General features: G+C 34.3%; 1 protein-coding gene across 3 annotated transcripts in view; it reads right to left on the minus strand.

Annotated features, from left to right (window-relative positions):
• The window catches only part of wdr37 (WD repeat domain 37), a 43,298-nt gene that overhangs the window by 2,686 nt on the left and 20,207 nt on the right, over positions 1-20,405 (minus strand). For all 3 annotated transcript variants that reach the window (XM_051098336.1, XM_051098335.1, XM_051098337.1), the window contains 7 exons: positions 19,840-19,911; positions 19,623-19,667; positions 18,291-18,367; positions 17,289-17,523; positions 17,024-17,165; positions 2,703-2,837; positions 2,197-2,311 (listed from right to left, as the gene is read on the minus strand). In XM_051098336.1, coding sequence (XP_050954293.1) covers positions 2,197-2,311; positions 2,703-2,837; positions 17,024-17,165; positions 17,289-17,523; positions 18,291-18,367; positions 19,623-19,667; positions 19,840-19,911 — 821 coding nt within the window. The remainder of the gene's footprint in view (positions 1-2,196; positions 2,312-2,702; positions 2,838-17,023; positions 17,166-17,288; positions 17,524-18,290; positions 18,368-19,622; positions 19,668-19,839; positions 19,912-20,405) is intronic.

Raw genomic sequence — 20,405 nt, forward strand, 5'->3', positions numbered from 1 at the left:
TTTCCACTTTAAATCAGATGTTATTGTGCTATTAAAAACTACTTCTCCGAATTGTATATAACAGTGCCTAATATAAACAGCCAACATACAGTTTAATTATAAATTTTTTCAAATTAAAGAATTTACAGGGTATCTGCACAATTTTTAAAATAAAATTTAAGGCTTTTTAAGACCTGCACAAATAAAATTAATACTGTATGAGTGGGGTAGGGCAATGTCTATGGTAACATATTAATGACTGGTACAAAATGACTGTAAAACAAAAACAAAAACAAAAACATGATACTAAACTAAACTAACATTCTAAATTTCAAAAACAGGTTTTTCACAAAATACAAAAAAAAAAAAAAAAAAAAAGTATATAGTGATAAACATTTCAGCTTTTTAAACTATTTTTAAGAAAAGGGATTAGTCAAAAGTAGCTATAAATTATTATTTTAATTTAACACACACACACACACAAACACATATTTTCTATCGTCCTACACCAACCCCTAAACCTATTTATCACAGGAAACTTTCAGCATTTTTACTTTCTCAAAAAAACTCATTCTGTATGATTTAGAAGCTTTTATACCCATGGGGACCTCAATGTAGGACCCCCCCGTGTCCCCAAGAGCCTGTGCTACGCGAGCTTTTGTGCTTATAAAGTATACAAGTATTTATTTTTTGAAAAAATTACAGATCGTTTCGCTAGATAAGACCCTTCTTCCTCTGCTGGGATCGTTTAGAGTCCTTTGAAGCTGCATTTAAACTACATTTCGGAAGTTCAAAATCGGGGGCACAATTGAAGTCCATTATATAAAGAAAAATCCTCAAATGTTTTCCTCAAAAACCATAATTTCTTTACGACTGAAGACAGAAAGGCATGAACATCTTGGATGACAAGGGGGTGAGTAAATTATTTGTAAATTGTTGTTTTGGAAGTGGACCTCTCCTTTAAGGCTACATTATCAGACATTATACATAGGCAAGATGAAATTTAAATTTTATTAAAATGAAAATGCCTAGCATGAACTTACAGAATCTCGCTGTCTAAACTCCAAAATGAATTTCTTGTTTACATTGTATCTCCACTGTTGTTGACAGTAGTCGAGAGAGTGCAGAATGCATTTAGCGAGCGCATGATTGGAATACAAATTGTAGCGTTTTGCGGATTTTTTCTCACAGAGGACTAATCTAAACACCTCTGAATGGCCGCTGAATACATGTGCTAAATGTACGTGTGTGATTTATATAGCCTAATGCTCTATGCTGGGGGAAAACGCGCAGAAAAAAATCTTTGATGCATTGTGAGCAGATCTAAACGTATGCTGCAATCAACACTTTTCATTCATTTGTACATTTCACTTTAATCACGACAGTCTTAAAAGATTTAGTTGAACTGAGCAGGGGCATTTTTATTTACCCTTTATATGGTTCGAAAGCGCAGACTCTTCCATGAAAAAGAAGACTTTACAGGAGGCTACTCAAGTGTTTAGTTCTCGTTTTAACCATAATTTTTATTTGTCGTTTTCAAGCCAATGCTGACTGAAGTGGCAACCTCCTCGGCATGTTTTTATCTCCCACTCTGTTCCATCAGAGGGTGCACGTAAAGACCGGCAGACAACACTACAGCCACACGCGCAGATTCCAGCAGAGTTAGGCTTATTTTATGTAGAAAATTAACTATTCAGTAAGAAAGCAAATTATTATGAAAGCAATGTAACTGCATTTTTAAGCACTTTCAAGCACTTTATCCAAAATCCAAGCATTTTTCAAACCTTCAAAACACTACATTAAAATTCAAGCATTTTCAAGGAATTCAAGCACCTGTATGAACCCTGTAATAACAGTTAATATAAATAATAAAAATGATGATGATGATGATAATAAAAATATTCTACTTAATATAACATATATTAAAGTAGAAAACAGCTCTTTTAAATGATAAACTTTGTAATATTGTGAAATAAATACAGCCTTGGAGAGCATAATAAACTTCTTAGAAAAACAAAAAAATCCTTTGCTACCTATAATTTGAGACACCTAAGTTAGAATCATAAAGCAACTCGACATTTTTTTCCAGAGACGGCCCATATAAATAAAAAAAATAATCAAAAACAATTCTGCCTAGTGGTTAAAGAGTGTGAGACAACTTGACAGATATGGAGCAAAAATAAAGTTAATAAAACCTCCACCCTGCATGAAACACACCTGTCTGTTGCTCCGTGGGAGACGGGCCAGACGAACTCCATTCATGTCGAACAGCCTGACCTGCCTGTTGTCATGTGGCAGAGCGATGATTCTTTGGTTCGCTGAGACACTTATCCTGCAGGTTACAGCCAGAAAAATCAATCAATAAACTCAATATAAAGAAATAAGCAGCATCTATTTACACCAAATGCAGAAAGCTTACTTCACTGACAGACTACTTTCACTCCCACAGGATAGACAAACTACAAATAACACTTTGTGCAAATAGCATCTATTGCACTTGGTCTAAACAAGATGCTATTTACTAGATGTACATAAATCAAAAAATATATCACAGGTTCCAAAGACAGACTATACTCGTATATTTTTCAGAATATCTTGATGTTGAGGAATAAAGTTTCTCAATTTCCCAGAACTTTTTAAAACAGGCACCATGTTGTCTCTGCTTGTTCAGAAACAACAGTCTCAGGAAGCTGTCTTACACCTCACCAACCTGCTGCTCTTACCTATTAACGGCTGAGTCTGTGCGGATGGTAGCAATTGGAGATCGCATGTTCTTCAAGTCCCACACCTTGACGGTGCGATCGTCACTTCCTGACACCACGTTGTCCCCCACGGTGAACACAGCTGACGTCACAGTGCTGAAAGAAACAAACAGCTTGTCAATAAAACCACACACACACACATATATCAAACATGCTCCAAACACTATTTAACACCTCACTGCCAAAAATACCATCCTAAACAAATGCACATGGTTTTCACAAAGTACACGCAAGATACCTGTACATATTCCTCTGTAGCAAACGGAAGTTGCAGTAGGTCAAGGATCTTGGCTGCTAATGTGAAGGACACCGATTTAATCCTGATCATGAGTCACCAAGGAACTGCTGAAACCGGGTTGTGGGATGCTGTATTACTGAGATGACAATCTTGCCGTGTAATAATTGCGTTCTTGAGCGAGAGTCTTAACTCCAGAACGCTCCGGCAGGGATTGTCCCTGAATTAAGTGTGGCGTAAGGGACTTTGGATGAAATACATCAGCAAAATGGCAAGTTCCCTTAAAAGTAACTAGCTCAGCACTCAAGTATTCTTTGAAAGCAAGATAGACTCTCTATTTTACTGGCATGAAAAATTACCGTACAGCATGACTAGAGAGTGCTCAAGGCTGGTTATTTCCACAGCCTTATTCTTTGCAGGACCCAACCTTCCCACTGGTTTTCTTTATTTTATAAACAACAAATAGTTATGACTGACGATCATCAGTGTCACTTCTAAAGCACCAACAGACGCTGTCAAATGGCAACAGACACATTCATAGAATTTTATCTGATCAGTGTGTTAACCATGTGCCTTCTGTTGCTGTTGCTCAGCAGTTGTTTTCAGCGATTGAAGATGTTGAATTGGCATTTGGTATGCATCTGTTGGTATGAGGTAAATTGGCCTTAAGGACTTGGAATGGCCCAATGTGGCAGAACTCACCAGTTACAACCTGACTTGTTCACTTGTACACAACTTTAGGGATTCAAGGTGGACAGGTTTGGACTACATTGGTGGACTATGGACACATTCACACTGAAAGGTTGCCTAGTAGCTGCATTGCTGACTGCTAGCAAGCATTCCTATTGGTTGCGTTATCCAGCCCAGTGGTTTCCAACCACTCATAAAGCTTTTCCACTGGGGCTGGTGGCTGGAACCGGAGCTGGAACCGGTGCTCGGCCAAGACTGGAAATCATTCAGAACCAGCTCACTTTTCCACTGACAGGGAGCAGAACTCTTTACATCATTAACACGTGCCTGCAGTCGCTTGTTATCTATTGCGGAAGGAGAGCGCTGATCTCTTCTGTCGATCATTTCTGAACTGACATATTTAACTGTTCTGTTAAAGTTGTTAATTTACCTGAACTCCGAAGGCTTTTAAAAACAGGCTTGTTCGAGATGCATCTGCGCCACTTAAACTGATTGGCGTATGACATCATAGTACCATGAGAGCAATTTAAAAGCATAGAGTTGTCTGCTCTCCAATTGCTCTTGCGGTACTTTCATGATTTTATATGCTGCTTGGTCGGCGCAGCACCGATGTATCTCGAACAAGCCTAATGGCTCCTCTTAAACTGCGGTCTGTATTTCCGGTTTGGAAACAGGATCTGGGTACTGGCCCAGGATTTTTTTGAGTGGAAAAGCACAGCCCAGTTTCTAATTGGGCTCCGCCTCCGGCACCAGCCCCAATGGAAAATCAGTTCATGGAGTACCCCTAACATTGCACATTTTGCATTTTTCTTTAATCAAAGACACTTGATTAAACTCATCAGATTCCAAGACCTGAAATGAATGTTTCAGACAGAAGAGATATGCAAAATGTGTTGGGGGGAATCCAGAAATATGGTTGGGAACCACTGATCCAGTCAATCGTGAGGCAGACTATGTGGGTGACCACTGTATTGTCACTGCATATTAGCAAGTTAAATTCTGTTCACCTTGGTTAAATTGCACATGATAGATGATTGTCATTTTACTTCAACCTACCAAATAATACTGAAAAAGTTTTGAAAGTGACCAAGCAGAAGTGTTGCTAGTGGGTGTGAAGACGGGATTAGGGTTGGGTATCATTAGAATCTTCTGATTCCGATTCAGATTCTGTTTATCGATTCCGATTCTTTTTGATTCCCAGTTCTGATTTCAATGTGAATAAAAGATGATATCAAACATATTTATTCTGTTTATTTTTTTGCTAAATATTTAGTTAGACATTAGCTGAAAACCATGAACAAAAATTAACAGGCTACTAAAAAAAAAAGATTCACTTAAGAGCTGTTTGCAAAATAGAGCTGCATGATTCTGGATATATTGGGTTGTTGTTGTTTTATTTTTAAATGGGAGTTATGGTTCTCTTACAACTCTGAAGAAAAAAAACAAACAAACAACTAAACAAAAATCACATGTAGGGCTAATTTATAGGTGAATGATTCAGAGATTCACTCAAGATTTACTTGGTTCATTACTGGATGAATCAGTGTTTCTGAATGAATGATCAAAGACAAATACATTATTAACAGCCCCCTTTCGCCATCTACTGGCATAACAACATAATCTATAAATCTTTAACATCATTTGGAATGTCAAATTAACTTCCAAAAGGACGATTTACTCTGTTTTGACTTACCGTACATATCAGAGTTTATATCCAGACTATGAACTTCTGTGATTATTTGAATGTTTGTAACAGAAATAATTAACTGCATGGCTGAAAAGACTGTGAAACTGTTTCATTCATATACATGACAGTGGCTCTCTTTAGGTCAGTGGCAGCACTAACGCAGATTTGAATGTTCAAATCACACTGTTCGTACGCTGCATGGAAGAAAGGTTGAGAAATCAAACAGATGAATCATTGTAATTTAGGAATAGAATCACATTGGTATTTGAATCGTGTTTGTAATCTTTAACGATCTGTTAAATTAAAATGCTTTGTCACATTGGTGGTGACACATCTATTGCAACATGTTTAGCTTATCACAAATATTATAGGCTACTCTGCTTTTTCAACTTCTGATCTCAAGTGTAGCCATACTTTGGAGCACTATGCGCTTAGATTAGCGAGCAAGGTCCTGGCAGATCGCTAGGTCAGGTCCTCACAAATGGGGGGGGGAGGCAAAAATGGACAATTTAATTTCACAAGTAGTATCCGATTCCTGAACTTAAGTATCCGATTCTGAAATCAGAATCGATTCTCGATACCCAACCCTAGATGGGATGGAGTATAAAAGGCCCAGAGCCCAAAATGGTCCCACCCCTTTGTAAACTGCACAAGGGGGTCAGAAAAAGTAGCAACTCCACTGAGCAGAAGCCAAAGTTGTCTGTACAAGGAATCAGATTTAAGGATGTGGAAATTGGTTTAAAAAAATAAATAAAATAAAAATCAGAGCGACAGTTTGAAAAATGTCTCACTGAATTTCTCAACGGTCAACAAGCTCCTGTGCCAAGGTATGTTACAACAGAAGTTAAAATATCTAAACTTTTAGACACATGATGAAGTATCACTTTCCCAAAGCCTTTTCCAAAGTCCATATCTTATTTGAAAGTCAATGGCTTGGCAGAATTTTTACAAGTACTAGCTTAAAGGGATAGTTCACCCAAAAACACACCCTTATGTCATTCCAAACCCCTAAGACCTTCGTTTGTCTTCAAAACACAAATTTAGATATTTTTGATGAAATGTTCAGGACATCGTTAAAATATTCCATGTGCGTCAAAAACTGACACAGAGGAGAAGAAATAGTTGAATCAAGTTGTTATTTTTGTTTTCTTTGTGCACAAAAAGTATTCTTGTAGCCTTATAACATGAACCACTGATGTCACATGGACTATTTTAAGTGTGTCCTTACTACCTTTCTGGGCCTTAAACGTGGTAGTTGCATAGCTGTCTATGCAGGGTCAGAAAGCACTAGGATTTCATCAAAAATATCTTAATTTGTGTTGTTCGAAAATGGCAGATATTTGTTCTTTTTTTTAATCATACAATCACTTCATTTTTATTAATTTTTAGAAAACAAGACTTCTTATCTAAAGTTGTTTTGCTTTCAGATAGATGCATTTTAATTTAAGAATATTTAGACAATTGCAAGACAAAAATACTCGGGTTAGAAAATCAGTTTTTGCAATGTGATCAGACATACATTAAAAGTTATAAAGTATGAGATGTTTTTTGGAAAAATGAATTAAAATGAAGATCTGTTGGAATTTTAAGTTAATTTTAATTTTAAGTGTTGCTTACCTAGACCAATACATGGAAAGAACATACTGCATTCATAAGCAATAAATAAGCAGTTTATTCCATAAAGGGTTAGCTCACTTAAAAAATGAAAATTCTGTCATTCTGTCTAAGATTATTAATATTATTAAATTAAGACATTTTTGATGAAATCCGAGAGCTTTCTGACCCTGCATGAACAGCAAGGAAACTGACACGTTAAAGGCCCAGGAAGGGAGTAAGGACATTGCTAAAATAGTCCATGGGACATCTGTGGTTCAACCATATTTTTTAATAAAGCTACAAGAATATTTTTTGTGCACAAAGTAAACAAAAATAACTTTATTCAACAACTTAATTTTTACTGTGTCAGGGTCAGAAAGCTTTCAGAATATCTTAAACAAAAATATCTTCATCAAAAATATCTTAATTTGTGTACCAAAAATGAACGAAGGTCGAAGGTGAGTAATTAATGACAGAATTCTCCTTTTTGGGTAAACTATTCCTTTAAGTGGCCAATTCTTGGACAGAATAAGCTACACTGGACCAGACTTTTTACTCTGGTAATCAAAAGTCTGGTTATGTGAGACTACATGTGACTTCTGTGATGAGGCTTGAGTTGCTCCTGGAATTGAATCTTCCCAACAAATTATATTATTGTGATTATGAAATTAAACTCATCTTTCCCTGGTTGGAAGGACCACCCTCTGCTCCTGTACAGGGCACGAGAGCACCAGCAGCTGTGGTAAAATGAGGCAGAGAGAGTGTGTGTGTGATTTGAGACAGTCTGGGTGAACAGCAGGAATGTCAGCAACCCTCAGGGTCACAGCGCACATTTAACTGCTCCGCTCAGCACACACACTTCCATTTAATGGACCTTAATATTTCTAATCTATCACGTCATTCCCTGCTGACATTTCTCTCCTCTTTGTATTCCCTTCTCTCAGGAGAGTGAGGGAGAGAAAAATGAAAAAAGAAAAAAAAAAAAAGAAAAGGGCCGGAGTGGTGCTCCGCTCGCCTCTAGCCGTGCTAATTTGAATTGACATGATATTAAGGTTTAATTAGGGGCTAAATTCCACTGCATTAAAGATTTGGAGTTGGGTTTGGCCGTATTTAACAGCTTTGCTCAGCTCGCTCTGGCACAGTTCACATCCAAAGTGAAGCGTGGAAACGCTTTCTGACATCGTGGGTTGCCACCGGAAAGCAAGGGTGGGGGTGGTGGTGGGGCAGATAATAGATTAAAAGCTTGATTAAAATCCTATTACAACTCAAATGATATTTTGGGAATGTTCCGTTTCTCCTGGGACCACCGACAAGCAAGGTCGAGACTCATTAGAGGAAGAGCTGCATGTGCATTTAATAGAGATCCAGTGCTGTTGTATAATAATAAGCTCTTTAAAACAATGTGGCTAAAGCTCTTGCTGAGACTGGGAAATGTGTTGAAGATGGTTTGACAAGTAAGAAATTCATAGTTATTCATTAAGTACCGATGAGTAAGGTCAAGCTCTAAAGCACCATACAGGTGATCCATACAACTTGTGTTTTGTATTCCAAGTAATCTGAAGTCATAAAACTGATTTTAGGGCCCTATGAGTTCCGCGATGCAGAAAACGCAAACGGAATCGAGAAATCAGGTCATAAACTCGGAATTTACTGCGTAACGCGGAACGTCACAGAATTTTGCATGAATAAATCAAAAGTGGGTCAGTACGCTTAAATAAAAAACGCAATATAGACCCATGTCTGTGAATATTAAGCTGCAAATATACTAAATATACATAAATATGAATCCTAAATGTTCTGTGTTTCTGTGCAAATTAATGGCACAAACACGCAGTTACATTTACTACACACTTACCGAAGCACGCGTTACGCTTGCAGTGTTTTCAGTCTCTGCTTCCTCTATATTTGAGAACATAAACATAATCTTTAAAATTCTAATCTCTTTTGAAAGTCACTTCATGAGCATTTTATTATTTCTTTTGAGAAAAAAAAAAAACTATTGTGATATCATATATAAAAACAGAAACTTAAAAGTCTTTACAGCAACCTGACAAAATAAAAGTTCGGTTTAACTTGAAGAAATTGTGACAGAAATACAGGACTTAATGTAATGATTGTACTACTAATAAAATTATTATTAAAACATACTTTTTTAAGGAATATACACCAGAAGTATTAACCACAATTTATTTACTAGAAGTTGTAACTACATAACACAGTATTTCTGTGGGGGAAATTTTAATAAATTATTTTCTATAAAATCAATTAATTAGAGATGCTTTTGATTACTGAAACCATTAAAATGGAATCCAGAAAAATATTGGAAAACACAGAATTTGGTTATAAATAAATAAATAAATAAATGAAAGAAACTAAATTTGAGGGGGGGGCATTTCACAGGGCCTTAAAAATAATTTTTGCTAAACTTTTAATAAACTGGTGTTAAATGATTTAAATTACTAAACATACTTTTTTATAAAATGTAATTTAACCATTAAAACAAAGCATAGAAAAATGCTAAAAAAAAATAATAATTAATTAATTAAATAAATAAATAAATAAAAAAACAGAATCCAGAAAAATTAAAAAGGACTAAAAATGACTTTAAAAAATGTTTAAACAATTAAAACGGATTTCACCAAACATCTTGCCATCTTACAAGTCCTATTCGTGCCTCGACATAAATTGTATTTAATGTAACTAACTACACAACTACCACTGGAACTAGGTATTAATCACTATTTCTGTGGATTGTATGGAGACAAGCACATGGGACAAGAAAGTCATAATTTTGAGTGAACTGAACTGAACTTTAAGATTAAGCAAGTAGAAGTAAGATGTCATTTAGCAGTTCCCTTATTACAGGTTCAGTCCCCATGAAATAACCTTGCATCAAGTGTCTTCATCAAGGGTTCATAAAAAAGCCCATACTAGGTTCAGACCTACAGCCTTTTGGCCTCCAGCCTGAATCTTTAACCACCAGTCTGAGAAACAGGAATAGGTGGGCTTGTCATCCAGAATTTGTGTGATCTGTCTCAAAGGAGACACCAGCTGTGATATTTCTTCAGTGAGAAACCCATTCTGACACATTCCCCAAGACAGCAGGTGTGTCTCCCTCTGTCTGTCTGAAATCGAGCACACTGGCGATACTCTCATAAGCATCCTGACAGACAGATAGCGGCTCTGACAGGAAATGCCCTGCAGATCTAAGAGGAATGAGGCAGCGAACACCACAGGCCCTTGTGTACAGCGACACTCCTGTCATGTTTCATTTGTACTGCGCCACTCATTAGCATTTGCACCATCATTAGATGATTAGGAGGTGACATTTCAGGCCCTTTCGCTGCCCTTTTGAGTGCCAACATGAACAGTTACAGGTTCACAAGTTCACAAATTTAACAAGTCAAGTATCAAGTCACAAGGCGAAGTCCAAGTCAAGTTCTCTTTTGGTACCAAATACAAAGCCTGTGTGTCATCTGTGAGTACTTTCAACAGAGTTTTTTCATTGACTTGGTCGGTCCAGTGTAGCCAATAATCACCAAACAATATCCATGACATGGGTATTGTTGGCACGAAATTCAAAACCAGGTAGAATAGACTTTATGCACATCTAGATATAGTCAGTTGTACAACACTTCGGCCTCAAGTTTACAGCTCTGTCAAACACTCCATTGTCTATAACCACCAGCATTCACTAGTTAGCTCTAAAAGTTCCACTCTTGAAAGTTTTCAACACTTGCGCTGCTAAAAGCAGAAAAACAGTGGGCAAAGGCTTAAATGTTTCATCTAAGTGTCCATATGTCGTAATGCTGCGCTCATGGTGTGTCCTGATGCTCTGGGTTAGTGAAGTGAGACAGGCATATGTCAGCTGTACTGCACAACTGAGCTAAACTTCACTCACTATTAGAAACTGTACAGCAGTTTAAGAGCCTCAGTCTGCATAAAATAGACATATATCCTGTTGTTATGTATTGTAAGAGTAAAACATCTGTTAGGATTGTGTATACAAAAGACCATTCAGATGTACTCCACTGGTATTGGTGGTTTGAATCTAATCTTGTTTGAATAATGCTGTAGAAAAAGTATAGCCACAATAAAAAAATAGGTACAAATACTGGATTTGAAAATTTGAAAAAAAGAGTAAGTTCACCTAAAAATAAAAAATTCATTTACTCATTTACTCACCCTCTTGTGGTTTCACCTTGTGGCTTTTTTTTCCCATCTGACAGTCCCTCCACTGAAAGTCTATTCACTAAAAACCTGACTGTGCAATAAGTTCATAAAAACGTGTTTTTAAACATCAAGCAAGCACCATATTTTGTGCTTCTGTTTGCCGTATTTAAGTTGATCCATGTTTACACTTTGATCAATGATGAATAAAAGTTTATCCAAATTAAATCATCCTATAAAGTGATTTTCTATCTAGAAAACTTGGATTCATTAACTTTTTGAACAGTCAGTGTTTTGGGTAAATTGACTTTCAACAAATAGAAATATCAGGTTTCATTAAAATATAAAATATAAAAAAACTCTATATGATACAAAAAAAAGAAACAACCAAGTCACTTAAAGGGATAGTTCACCCAAAAAAAGAAAATTCTGCCATTAATTACTCACCCTCATGTTGTTCCAAACCTGTAAGACCTTTGTTCAACTTCAGAACACAAAGTAAGACATTTTCACCCAGCATAGACAGCATCGCAACCAAGTTCAAGGCTCAGAAAGGAAGTAAAGACATTGATAAAACATTCCAGGTGACATAGTGGTTCAACTCATGTTATGAAATTAAGAGAATACTTTTTGTGTGCAAAGAAAACAAAAATAATGAATTTATTCAACATTTTCTTCTCTTCCGTGTCAGTCTTCAATGCACGTTCACTGACAGGGAAGAGAAAAAGTGTTAAATAAAGTATTTTTTTGTGGCATCATAAGCCACAAGCCAAAGCCAAAGATGAACTACTGATGTCACATGGACTATTTTATCACTGTCCCCACTACCTTTCTGGCCCTTGAACGTGGTAGTACCGTCAGGGTGAGCAATTAATGACAGAATTATCAGTCTTGGTGAACTAATTCTTTAATGTATGTATGTGCATATATGTCGGTGTAGTCATGTACTAGTGAAGGAAATTAAGGAAAGTGAGGTGAACAGGAAATCAGAAGGACAGGAAGTCTGAAAGACAGCAAGTCCAGGCTGTGTGTGTGTGTGTGTGAGAGAGAGAGAGAGAGAGAGAGAGAGAGAAAGTTAGTCTAGCATGACTCCTGTATGCATGGACCCACAGACACGCTCAGCATGAATGAATAAAAAACCCAGCCTGTGTGAAGGTGTGTAAGTGTGTGTGTCTGGTCTTTAGGAGGTCCTCAGCTCCTGCCAGGAGCGCTGCAGAGCTCATTCATCTTACGGTCCCAGTGCAGCAGAGCATTCACTCCCACTGACAGCACAACACCCTCTCTCTGTCTCTCATGCGTGACTCAATCAACCCACACACACACAGCACTGTACGCCACTCATTACAACCAACAGCTGTCTCTACAGCCCCCACACACACACACATCTGCATGCAGAAATGCTTATACACGCTGCTATTTCCTGTCAAACTTCTCAGTCATTAAGCGTTTTGGTGCATTTCGAAGTCAAACTTTTCATGTCAGGTGTTACAAAGTATGAAGGGAATGTTGCGTTTGCCAAAGCAAAACTCACCATCAGCATGCCAGTGTTATCAGGACATTGTTAATTGTTTGCTAAGGTGTTCAGAGAGTTTTCTAGCATGTTGCTATTCAGTTTTTAGGTTGGCATACTGGCATACTTTTTCCCCAGATAAGAGTTTATTTTTCTTTTATTCTGTTTTGATGGTTTAATTACATTTTAATAATCAAGGAAGAGGTCTAATCGATTGAATTCATACACTTTAACAATTTAATAACTTGTTATTGAATGCCTTATGTTTAGAATGACATGAGCGATGACAATTTTCATTTTGGGTGAACTATACTTTTATTAACTACATGCTTTCTGTATAACTACACAAAATTATTATTTTTTGTTTATTGTAAATAAAACAAATTATTGGAGTACGTATCAGTCTTTCTACCCCAATGTTTTAGGCAGCGCTCTTTGTGAAACTGAATCATTTTAAAGTAAAAATTATTTCAAAGTAAATCCCCCACTAATTTATTAAAATTGTAACAATAATAGGGCCCTATGAAGGGTTTTATTTGGTTAGTTATTTGTTTTTGTTTGTTTATTTGTTTTCAAAAATTAAGTCGTCTGTTTTAACTTTTCTGAATTTTTGAATTAATACAATTTATTTATTTAATTATATTACATTATTTAATATTTTTATTATAATATATTTATATTATGTAATTATAAAATTTAATTTTCAGTAACGGTGGTAAAAAGTAAACAAAAAAAAAATAAAAAAAAAAAAAAGAATGCATACAACTTTTAATTACCAATTTCAAATTAAATTTGAACAATGCCTGCTATTTTCTGGCAAACAAAGTACTTTACTTTGAAAACAAAGTGTGATATTAGGATATCCTTGCATACTTTTTTAACAAACCATAATATTATTGTAATTATTACTTTGAAAAGTACATCAATTACAATACAGTATATTTCTGTCAATTTATTCAATGAAACCGAAGACAAAACCGCACTGTTCATTCATATAGAAACACGCAGAACTTTTCCTCAATAAGCTGCAAGATTTGAGGTATAATTCATGTCTGAAGTACCAAATGTTGGAATAATAAAAATGCTACTAAAGCTCAATATTTTCCTAAAGTGACTTTTTCATACATTTCTACATTTTGCCACTCCAATGAGAAAAAAAAAAAACTGAGAAAATCAGATACACAGGTGTCTGTGTTGAGTGTTGCTCAGGGCTCAGTGACGAGTGAATTCAGCGGCTCAACACAATTAGCTGCGTCTCATCAACTCTGCGTCTCATAACCCGACAGCACTGAAATCAATCTGATACTCCACTCACATACACAAGTTCTTCACATATACAAGTCTAGAGAAAAGTGAGTGCTTACTTACATAAGCAAAAAAACTAAATCTTGTTTCATATTTAATTCTTCTACAAAAACTTTACAAAAGATTCATTGATGTATACATTTTTGGAATAAAACAGTTGAGTCTGTTGTAGACAGTATTATTTCAGTGTCTTTGAGATAAAGTGTTAGTCATTCTGTTGTGGGTTTTCGTCATTTTATATATATTATATATATTTTATATATATATACACACACATATATATATATATATATATATATATATATATATTAGGGCTGGCAAATGATTAATCGCGATTATTCACATACAAAATAAAAGTCTGAGTTTGCCTAATATATGTGTGTGTACTGTGTGTAATTATTATGTATATATAAATACAAGCACATTCACATATATATTTAAGAGAAATATGTTATGTACAAAATATTTTCTTTTACATATAAAATAAATTATATAAAATGATAATAAATACATATACTTGTATGTAATATTTCTTAAATATATACATAAATGTGCTTGTATTTATATATACATAATAATTACACACAGTACACACACATATTAGGCAAACTCAAACTTTTATTTTGTATGTGATTAATCGTTTGCCAGCCCTAATATATATATTTTATATAAATTTCTTTCTGAGTGTGTTTGTGGAGTAATATACCATACACTATTGCTTAAATATGACTGCTTTGAGTAATTAACAAACTCGATGAATTGTGTGCATTTGCAGATGATCCACAGCGTTCTCTGTCAGAAACATACGAGAGCAGAACGAAGAATCAGCGAGTGGAGATATCAGAGAGCCTCCCGTCAGTCTGAATGAGAGTGAAGGACAGTAATTGACTTTGCACGGAGCCGCTGACAGTGGGAAGCGTGCAGCAGTACGGCGGCTAATCTCATTACGCTGATTGTCTATTTGAGAGCATTACACTGGGATCTGACGGAATTATACATGTTGGGCTTGAACATAATGAGCGGCGTGTAATCCCTGGTAATCAAAGACTGCAGTGCCTCCTCATTCCTGCTTTAACCAGCAATAACCACCACGCAACTGATTTCATACACCACTAAAACACAGCTCACACTGCAGCTGGTGACATATTACCGGAGTGAGAAGGACTGCTGTGGGAAAACCACAGAGAGGACAGAGAGAACGCTGAAAATAAACGATACACAGTAAGACAGAAAAGGGTTCGCTTTAACTGGGCTTGAGGTAATTTATATGAATGAAATTAAAGTTTGAGAAATAAGTGTTAAGAAATGACCTATTACTGTAATTGCTGTCAATGCACTGCCATCTTGTGGTCAGCATGAATAAAAAGAGACACTTAAGGCTCAAGGTACTGAAGGCATTTCATAAAATAATTCAATTAATGTCAATGTCATTTTTCAACTAAATAAATTTCTAAAATGTACATTTTGAATATTTGGCTTAATTTGGGTGTTCCAAGGAAGAAAGGAGGCCATATTTTCAAATATTTTCTACAATCACTCAGAGTACCTTAGCAACCACATAGCAACACCTTAAAAACCATCCACAATATCCTAGTACCATGACAACAACTTTTGTTACTTTTATTTTATAATTAACTGAAAATATCAGTGTTATTTTAGGTATTATTTGTATACTATTATAATATTTATTAATATTTTGAGTTACCTTTTTTATATTCTCTGTTTTCATATTTATTTTCATTTAAGTTTTAGTAATTTTATGCACTTTTGACATCTCTATTTGTTTTTTTTGTTTTTTACTCATATTTAGCTTTATTTTATTTATTTATTTAGTTTAGTTTAGTTTTTGCAATTTAAGTACTTAAACATAGCCATTTTAGTACTTTAACTTAAACTTGTTTTATTTTGGTTAGCTGCCAAGGTAATAGTTTAATTTAAAAAAGCATGAATAAAAAATAAATGAAATAAAATTAGAATTTCTAATTCAAGTTTTTTTGTTTGTTTTTTTTTTATATTTCAGCTTTATTCCAACCATTTTAATAGATTTAGTTAAAAATACTGTTTTAACAGTTCTTGTTATACATTTCTATTTAGTTTTCATTTAATATTTCAGTTTTAGTAATCTGTTATTTTATGTAAAATTAAATGTTCTGCTTTGCACTACTCAAAAAAATGTTCATCCCCAAAATGAACATTAATTGAAATAAAATAAAATAAAATATGTAAAATACCAACACTATACTTAAATATAGTAAAACTGAAGAAAGAATTGTATTGCCAAAGAACTATACTGCCATATAAACAATATAACTATATAGTAAATTTACTGCTGTAATTTAAACTTATTTTATTTTTATCTAAGCTTTTTACCTAGTATTTTATTTTAATTCAGCTTTATTGAAACTATTTTTAATAGTTTTAGTTAGAAATACTTTCATTTTAATAGTTCTAATTATAGATTTCTATTCAGCTTTTATTTAATATTTCAGTTTTAGTAATTTTAGTATTTCAACTTAAACTTTTTATTTCAGTTAACTGTCATTTCTAACATTTTCATTTGTTATTATTATTATTATTATTATTAATCTAATATTTAATTTTATTTCTTTATTTCAATAACAAAAATGATATTTCTTCGCAGTCATGCATTTAATATTTTGCATTATGTGACTCAGAATACATTTTGTTGTTTCTACTAGATTTGTCAAAATGTTGCTTTCCAAAATCACAGGCCACAGCCCCTCACTAAAAAAAACATTGCCTGGCACAAAACTGTTGAGAGATTTTGTCCCTTATATTCTTGCTTTAGTGATGCAAAATCAAAAAATGTCATGCCACACCGAGTTCTGGAGTTATGACAATAAAGTATTTTGGCTTTCTAGCAAAATGTCAGGCAGTAAGTTGGCAGATGGCTGACAGTCACTGATCTTAACTTTAGAAGAGCTTTTGCATCACTTTGATTTCATTTTTACGCTCATTTGGCACCAATTTTTACTTCCATTTGGCGCTTGGCAAGTGTTAATTTTGTAGCATATTTTACGTAAACAGTCAAACGTCTGGCATGTCAAACTAGAGATCATGTGACTTACTCAGTGTGGCCCTGGAAGACGTTCACTGAGTGGATGGAGGGATCTCTGAAGTCCCACAGGCGGAAGGTGGTGTCCCTGGATGAGGTCACCACCAGACGCTGGGTGGGATGAGTACAGCAGTGGGTCAACTCTTGATCGTGACCTGCAAACACACCACGAGCACGTGTTAAACAGAGCTATGTGACCCTAAAACCCTGGCAAAGGAAACCAAGAAAGCCACAAAAGCAGACCTAATAGCAGTCGGAAAGAGCAGTGGCTTGTTTACCTGTGAGGGTGTGCACCAGCTCTGAGGTTTCTACATCATAGAGGTTGGCGGCTCTATCCCAGGATGCAGTGACCACCTGCTTTCCTCCCACCAGCCAATCAGCTGCAATCACCACCCCCTGATGGCTCTTCAAGGTCGTTGTGGCGACACGGATAGTGGGGCATTCATTGGGCCCATCTGCCTCCCCGTCGGCCTCATCTTTATCAGAGAAGTCCACGTCATCGTCCAGCGAGGCCTGATTCACAGAGGAAATAGGAACCATGAAATAAAGGCATGTTAAAAAGAATGAAAAACTATAATAAAAAATGACTGAATAAATAAAATATGTTCATATAATAAAACGTTTACAGAATATATACTAGCTATATATTTTGATTTCAGCTAGTAAAATGAAAATGAAAATACAAAAATATCTTTTTTTTTTTTTGGTTAAAGTAAACACTAGGTTTGGAGGACTTTTTTCACTCACTCATTATTATTATTATTATTATTATTATTATTATTATTATTATTAAAGTTAGTGCAGCCTTAAGTACACAAAAGTGGGAGCATTTTTATATCAGGGTAATTCTAAGGGGAAAAAAATTAAAAGCATATTTCAGAAAAAAAAAAAAATTAGTGTAGGTAAAAAAAGTAAAATAAGCAAAAAAATAAAATAAAATAAATAAATAAATAAATAAAATATATATATATATATATATATATATATATATATATATATATAAATATATAATAAATATATAATAATAATAATAATAATAATAATAATAATAATAATATATATATATATATATATATATATATATATATATATATATATATATATATGTATAATTAAAAAAAACTTTTTATTCTAATAACATGGTGGATAGAAATTGCAAATGACATTAATTTTCAATAATCATACACTTTTGCATTAGGTGAGATTCTGGAGGAGCATCATTACATAAAAAGGAGAGAAATATGACGGTATGTGAGTGTGTGTGTGTGTTTAACACTCACACTGATGTCTGCTGGGGGCTGGGGAAGCGGCAGCTGTACCATGTAACGCCAGATGTGTGCCGTCTGGTCCCCGGACGCTGTCAGGAAACAGACAAAACAAACACAGATGGAGCATTACATAAAAAAAGGACAGTCATCTATCAAATCAAATTTAAAAGCATCTGACAGGTGGGGGGAAAGATACAAATAGAGATATGAAAAAATATTTATTATTCAGTCTTATGGAAAAATAAATATCAAAAGGCAATATAGCCTTCAGTCATGGGAAAAATAAATCATCATTAACAGCTTTATAGTAAGAAATGCAACTCCTGCATCAGCAAATGCTCACGTACATGCAGTTTTTAATGTGTAGTAAAAGGTTATAACCACTGGACGGCGCCATCATGCATCAGGAAAAAGTTATTTAATGAAAATGACCATATTTGCTTTTGTAGTAATGTCCCTGATATAATGGTATGTAATTAATGATGCATAATATTCTTAAAATTAGTGATGCACCAACAGTTTTAAAATAATGGAAAACCAACACTAAATATTAATTGTATTCAATAATTAAAATAAATAATTAAAATGTAAATTGTACATTAAACGTGAAACTTTTTAAATGATATTTTTATTTTTTTGTTTCTACTCCAATTGGATGTTGAAAATAATTTAAAATATATGTCTTTAATAATTTATTGTTTAAAATAAATTATTTAAAATATTATTTTCATTACATATTTATTCAGTTTTCCATTAAAGACAACATCAGCTTTAAGTGAAAATATAAAGAATATGTAATGTAATATGCTTATGGTCAATGAATAGCTATTGAATAGATAAATGTATGTGACATTGTTTACAAGCTGTTTTATTGATATCTTTTCGCGGGTGACACTCTGATACATACATTTCTGTAAGTTCTGTAAGTACCATTTCTTTCAACATATTTTCAGATGTTCATTCATATTTATTTCCTACTGTAACTAGTAAGAAAAGAGGAAGAGCTGATCGGTTCACTCACCACTTCAACTGAAATGGCTATAGGGATCTGTCACCAACATTAAAGAGTCTCAAAGCCACATTTATTGTTTTAACTGCATTATAATACTGACAGAATTTGAAAGTTGGGACTTTGTTTCTTATGAAAAGTAACAAAGCACAAAGCTGACTGTGATTATTGTATTGTGGGCGCAATACAAGTAATTTTGTTCACTTGTCAACTGAAAACAGCACACTAAAAGATCACGGTTCATTAAAAAATTATGTTTCATCTATATTGAATATATACCATTATTATATTTCACATGGAAATGTGTAAAACCCATTGAATGTATTGTTGTATACCTGTAAGTGCCATCTGCTCTGTGGGGTGGAACTTAATGGAGTTGACTGCAAGAATACAAAACAACAAATGTTCATTATGAACAATGCATGTTAAACAAGGTTTAACACTAACCATCACCACAGCATATCAAATCTGAAGATACCAATCTCCAAATAAAAGTTCACAAAATTAACACAAATATTCACTCATAAAAATAATGTGAAAAGAGCTTCACACCTGATCCAGCATGACCGGCATATTTTAGCAAGCACTTTCCAGTCTCAATACTCCACAGCATGGAACAGTGATCTACACAATAAAGAATGACAGGAATAAACCATCACAGAAATAAATGACATTTTAAAATATATTCAAATGGAAAACTGTTATTTTAAACTGTAATATTTCCCAATATTACTGTTGTTACAAATAAATTCAGCCTTGGAGAACATACCAAACATAAGAGAGCATGAGACGTGAATAAAGTAAGAGTTTTAAACGGCAGCGTATTAGTGTTGCAACTTGAGCAATTCCTGTTAAAATTTAAGGCATATCTAAATACAATTTAAAAATTTGTGATATTTATTAGCAATAAACATTAAATAAACATTTAAACAGTACTGTATTTGTTTAGTACACACGCGCACCGAACCAAAAGACCCATACCAATATGTTTCGGTACGAATGTGTGTATTGTTACATAGATATTATATTGTATTATATTATATTATATTATATTACATTATATTACATTATATTATATTATATTATATTATATTGCATTGCATTGCATTGCATTACAA

Source organism: Labeo rohita, chromosome 24, assembly GCF_022985175.1.
Source record: "Labeo rohita strain BAU-BD-2019 chromosome 24, IGBB_LRoh.1.0, whole genome shotgun sequence".
NCBI lineage: Eukaryota > Metazoa > Chordata > Actinopteri > Cypriniformes > Cyprinidae > Labeo > Labeo rohita.